This window comes from Erythrolamprus reginae, chromosome 1, assembly GCF_031021105.1.
Source record: "Erythrolamprus reginae isolate rEryReg1 chromosome 1, rEryReg1.hap1, whole genome shotgun sequence".
In the NCBI taxonomy this organism is placed as follows: Eukaryota; Metazoa; Chordata; class Lepidosauria; order Squamata; family Dipsadidae; genus Erythrolamprus; species Erythrolamprus reginae.
In genome coordinates, this window is record NC_091950.1 from 393,211,018 (window position 1) to 393,217,017 (window position 6,000).

A 6,000-nucleotide genomic window follows, 5' to 3' on the forward strand; every position below is an offset into this window, starting at 1 on the left:
GAGGCTTCTCCCCACCTTTTCTGGCCCTGTTTCCTCCCAGGAGATTTCTAGAGAGGACACACGGAGGCTCCTCCCTGCCTTTTCCGGCCCTGTTTCCTCCCAGGAGATTTCTAGAGAGGCCCCACAGAGGCTTCTCCCCACCTTTTCCAGCCCTGTTTCCTCTCAGGAGATTCCTAGAGAGGCCCCACAGAGGCTTCTCCCCACCTTTTCCAGCCCTGTTTCCTCCCAGGAGATTCCTAGAGAGGCCCCACAGAGGCTTCTCCCCACCTTTTCCAGCCCTGTTTCCTCCCAGGAGATTCCTAGAGAGGCCCCACAGAGGCTTCTCCCTGCCTTTTCCGGTTACAGTTTCAGAGGCTTGGGATTGTAAGTGGAAAATGGTTCTTGAGAAGAGGCAAAAAAATCTTGAACACACAGTTCCTATCTAGAAAAGTTCGTAAGCAGAGGCGTTCTTAGGTAGAGGTACCACTGTAGTCTCCATCTCTCTAACATGCTCATCCACACTCTGCAAAGCCAGATAAGTGTGAATTCCATGCCCTATGCTGGATCTACAACAGCGGTGTATGATCCCCTCCAGTGCCCCCATAGAATATGTGGGATTAACTATAGCCCCTTTATTGCATTTTTAAAAGTTAATAAACAATTAATAAACAAGTACAAAATCAGCTCTTTAATGCTTATATGGGTTTAAGGAACCCCTTAAAATCCTGAAGCCTAAAATTGCCCTTTTGAAATACAGTGTTCCCTCAATTTTCATGGGTTCGAGCTTCGCGAATAGCCTATACCACGGTTATTCAAAAAATATTAATTATGAAATACTTCGCGGGTTTTTTTCTATACCACGTTTTCCCCGCCTGATGATGTCATACGTCATCACCAAACTAATACTTTTTTGCAAATAAATAACAAAAAATAATAATTATTGTTAATAAAGAATTATGTTTATAAATATCAGGATCACTAATTGTCTTATTCAATGATGAGTACCAGTAATAATAGTGAATAAATGGTTGTTAAGGGAATGAGCAATGGTAATTTAGAGGTTTAAAGTGTTAAGGGATGGCTTGTGATACTGTTCATAGCCAAAAATAGTGTATTTACGGTACTTCCGCATCTCTACTTCGTGGAAATTCGACTTTTGTGGGCGGTCTCGGAACGCATCCCCCGCGGAAATCGAGGGAACACTGTATAGCCCACAATTGAAGCCAATAAAGTTGCACTTGTACATTCCTCTTATTACTCTGACAAAACAGCCTCTATTTTCTTTATAACAGTCTTGTGTCTCATTTTCAGGGCAATATGCTGACTCTGTAAACAGCTTAGAGATGGCTGTAAGGCGGTATACAAGTCTAAGTGCTATTGCTATAGAAAGAGTAGTAGAGTTTCTTAAGTCTCCTGCCATTGCAGTTTCCTGCTCCCTAGCTGACCCTTCACTTTTTCTCATATTGCCGCTGGCTTTTTTCTGTCTTAGGGGGAGAGGAAGGAGGTGAGGAGGAGGAAGAGGAAGACAAGATGCAGAATGGGAAGGACTGAGGTAAAAGCAAAGCTATCGTGACTCCTTTAAACATGTATATGGCAGGTTTTGGAATGTGCTAAAAAAAAACCCACGTAACACGCTTCAAATTTAAAACATGTCAATGATTATCAGACAACTGAATTTGAGGGCCCATCTCACACTTCACCTTGTTCCCAACATTGCCATGGGTTTGAATTGGTTCTGTTGCTAGGGGATGTATATTTGCCAGTGGGTTCCACAAACGACTCTTTTAGCATTGAGTTTGCAATGATCAGCTAGATCAGTGTTTCCCAACCTTGGCAACTTGAAGATATCTGGACTTCAACTCCCAGAAGTCCCCAGCCAGCGAATGCTGGCTGGGGACTTCTGGGAGTTGAAGTCCAGATATCTTCAAGTTGCCAAGGTTGGGAAACAATGAATTAGATGACTTGCCATTTTAACTTCTTACATTTTGGTTTAATAAACCTTAATAGGCGTAGCTCCTCGAAGCCTAATATGGATGGACACCAAATAGCATGGAAAAGGAAGCATTCACAATGTTAGTTCAAACTCTTTTCAACACAATTATCTGTGACACTGAGGATATCAAAGATATGATTGACTTTCATATGTTTGTGCACACATATTTACTCACTTATTGGCGTATTTCTTCCACTAGACATTTCATTGTTCTTTATTATTAATGGAATTTATTGAACGGTGCACAACTAATTTAACTTGTACGGTTTATCTTGGGATTACTAATTATTTTTAAGTTTGTTTTTTAAAAAAATGATTAAGACCTAATACATGTGCTTCTTTCAGAAACATAATGTTCACATTTTAAACGTGAAAATAAAAATGATCTTAGATTTTACCAAACTTTCTTTTGTTTCTTGTAGGTTAAGTTTCAAAAATCTGGACCAGCCAGAGGTTTAAGTAAGTGTATGGCTATTCTGTTCCAAACAAGCAGAAGCCATTGTAATTCCTAAGTTCAATCAGAAACATTTCCCACCATTTCCTCTTCCTCAACAGATAGAGAATAAGATTATTCATTCATTCATTCATTCATTCATTCATTCATTCATTCATTCATTCATTCATTCATTGGATTTGTATGCCGCCCCCTCTCCGTAGACTCGGGGCGGCTAACAACAATGATAAAAACAGCATGTAACAATCCAATTAATAAAACAACTAGAGAAGTGTAGTTAATTAATTTATTTATTTATTTATTAAATTTGTATGCCGCCCCTCTCCGCAGACTCGGAGATGGGACAAATATCCTGCAACAGAGTATTTATGTGCCTTCCTATTGGTTGATGGGTGTATTGATGGCTGGCTATTGGCTGTTGTTTCCTTGTGTTGCAAAGGCCTTGGGCGGATTTACCACCAGCTTATTAGATACTTAGGAGCCAAGGGCTTGGCAGCACAAGGAAACAACAACCAATCGCCAGCCATCAGCACACCAATCAACCAATAGCAAAGCACCACATAAATACGACTTACAGAATAGCCCAAAGCACATATTCCAGTAGAGAGAAGTTCCTTACAGATGGGCTTCAGCACAAATCGGATAGCTTGGAAGAATAAACCTGTAGGCCTGGTATTCGACCCAGATTGGGACTTGCAATGTTTATTGTCCACGTCATGTGGACATTTTGCTGGAGGTCACTTCTGAATCTTTTTAGCCCCATCTAGGCTAAAAAAGAGTCATTTTCTTCATGGTAGAGTGAACTATAAATATAAATTACACATCCCATTCCAGGTTTAACAATGTTCTCAGCCTAGCTAAGAATCATATCCAGCAATGGCGATATGATCTTTGGTCCTGGCTGATATCACACTGGTATTTGTTTCCAGTGAGCATTGCTTACTAGGTTTCATATTTTAAATACTGTTTAGCTGTGTACTCTACTGACAATAGCAAACTCATGTGGACTTTAGAAAGAATTATTTTCTTTTTCCTATATGTACATCCCAAGGTTTACACCTAGCATCTTTGGCACAATAAGCCCTTGTTCTGCACCACAGCTATACAACGAATGCCGACAATCTTAGTGATAATTGTCCCACATAGTACAGGTGACATGTAGTTCAAATTGTGACCTTTTGTAGCAAGCTTTTGGATTTCACAGAAACCAGAAATCTCTTTCTTCTGCCAAGAAACCTGATGTATCCTGACAGCATTCATTCACAGGAATCGTATGCCTATTTCAGCCTTTCATATTTATGGTCAGACAAAAGCCTGCTTGGTAGCTACCTCAAAGGGGATGGGAAGGGAGAGGGATTGGGAATGTAAGAAAGAGAGTAGAGTAGAATAGAGTAGAATAGAATAGAATAGAATTCTTTATTGGCCAAGTGTGATTGGACACACAAGGAATTTGTCTTTGGTGCATATGCTCTCAGTGTACATAAAAGAAAAGATACATTTGTCAAGAATCACAAGGTACAACACTTAATGATTGCCATATGGGTCAAATAAACAATCAGGAAATAATCAATAATAGTTAATAATAAAACTCTTAAGGATACAAGCAACAAGTTACAGTCATGCAGTCATAAGTGGGAGGAGATGGGTGATAGGAATGATTTGTTTGTTCATTCATTCATTCATTCATTCATTCATTCATTCATTCATTCATTCATTGGATTTGTATGCCGCCCCTCTCCGTAGACTTGGGGCGGCTAACAACAGTGATAAAAAACAGCATGTAACAATCCAATACTAAAACAACTAATGATGAAAAAACTAGTAGTAATAGTAGTGCAGACTTAGTAAAATTATTTGTTTAGCAGAGTGATGGCATTCAGGGGATAAACTGTTCCTGTGTCTGGTTGTCTTGGTGTGTAGTGCTCTGTTGCGATGTTTTGAGAGTAGGAGTTGAAACAGTTTATGTCCTGTATGCGAGGGGTCAGCAAATATTTTCACAGCCCTCTTTTTGACTCATGCAGCATACAGGTCCTAACACTGGAAACCTCACTGCAATAAATTCTACATACTCGGTATTACAGATCTACTAGCACTTGGTGGAATTATGCCCATCTTGCTTAAAATGCTTTGTGCTCTATTCCCGCTGCGCTTCCAGTGAAGTGCTGATTCAAAAGGAATTTTTCTTTCATGTGGGTCTTGGAGCCCTCAAGGAATCACCTACTGGGACTATGATCTGGAAACAATTTGAAATGCCTGCAGCTTTTTAAGATGTACATGGCATATGTATACAGCAAACAGATAATTATTTGAAGACTCATTTAATGTTTTTGGCTCTCTACAAAAGAACCTTAACAGTAAAGAGAGAGAGAAACACACAGAAAAAAAAAGAGCAAGTTGGCAAAAATGACCATTGGCTAAACTGATTTTTAGTCAGATTTAAAGTTCTGTGTGCATCTCTTCTAGGACAGTTGTTCTATGAAATTCTTTCTGTCTTGATACAGGTAACAAGGTGTGAGCTCCTATGCTAAAGATGTCTCCACATCCTTCAGAAGAGGCATGATCCAACTGACACATCCACCATTGTGAAGCTGTGACTAACACCACAATTGCAGGGGAGCAGTCTTCTTCCAACAGGCACAATGGCTTTTCTGGGGTGGGGGGAGGGCAGGGCTGGGGCATCTCCTTAAATTTGCATGTCCTAATTCTGTAGGTGTTCAGTGTTTCAACTGGACAAAGCCTCATCTCTGTTTCAATGAGAAAGCTTTTTGAACAACGGCTTCCGAAAACGCAAGCCGCCTTCCTGTGAATTGTCCCCATTCTCTACCTGGGCTTCATTGTTCACACCTTATCATGCTCTGGCAGTTTACATTTGTGATCTTCAAGTCCCCCCACCCCATGAGCAGACTTGGCAACCAGCTGAATTCCTTCACCAAGTAACGGAGATGAATGCTGGCTGTGGATTCTGGTGTGGCGACAGCTCCTCTTTTGCCTTTTCAGGATGCTGTTTTTGTCTGTGAATGGCAGGTTGCTTGGGTTGTTTGTGAATGCGTGTCACACAGTGCCGGTGAGACGGATGGTGGTGCTGCCAGGAGGCAACTGACTTGGGTACCATTAAAGATAGTTGAGTGGTCAGTGGATAGGTCTGACCTACAAGGTCCATCCGGCTGGAGTTTTCTCTCGGCCAGCCTTATCAAAATGAATGAGAGCACCACTGGAGCACTATCTGTATACTCTGGAGGACAGAAGGGAAATAGGGGACATGATCGAAACATTTAAATATATTAAAGGGTTAAATAAGGTCCAGGAGGGAAGTGTTTTTAATAGGAAAGTGAACACAAGAACAAGGGGACACAATCTGAAGTTAGTTGGGGGAAAGATCAAAAGCAACATGAGAAAATATTATTTTACTGAAAGAGTAGTAGATCCTTGGAACAAACTTCCAGCAGACGTGGTAGATAAATCCACAGTAACTGAATTTAAACATGCCTGGGATAAACATATATCCATCCTAAGATAAAATACAGAAAATAGTATAAGGGCAGACTAGATGGACCATGAGGTATTTTTCTGCCGT

General features: G+C 40.6%; 1 protein-coding gene across 6 annotated transcripts in view; it reads left to right on the forward strand.

Moving 5' to 3' along the window:
* The window catches only part of DTNB (dystrobrevin beta), a 193,838-nt gene extending 188,596 nt beyond the window's left edge, over positions 1–5,242 (forward strand). For all 6 annotated transcript variants that reach the window (XM_070734931.1, XM_070734933.1, XM_070734932.1 and 3 more), the window contains 3 exons: positions 1,469–1,531; positions 2,395–2,431; positions 4,928–5,242. In XM_070734931.1, coding sequence (XP_070591032.1) covers positions 1,469–1,530 — 62 coding nt within the window. In that variant the 3' untranslated portion in view covers position 1,531; positions 2,395–2,431; positions 4,928–5,242. The remainder of the gene's footprint in view (positions 1–1,468; positions 1,532–2,394; positions 2,432–4,927) is intronic.
* The last annotated feature ends 758 nt before the right edge of the window (positions 5,243–6,000 follow it).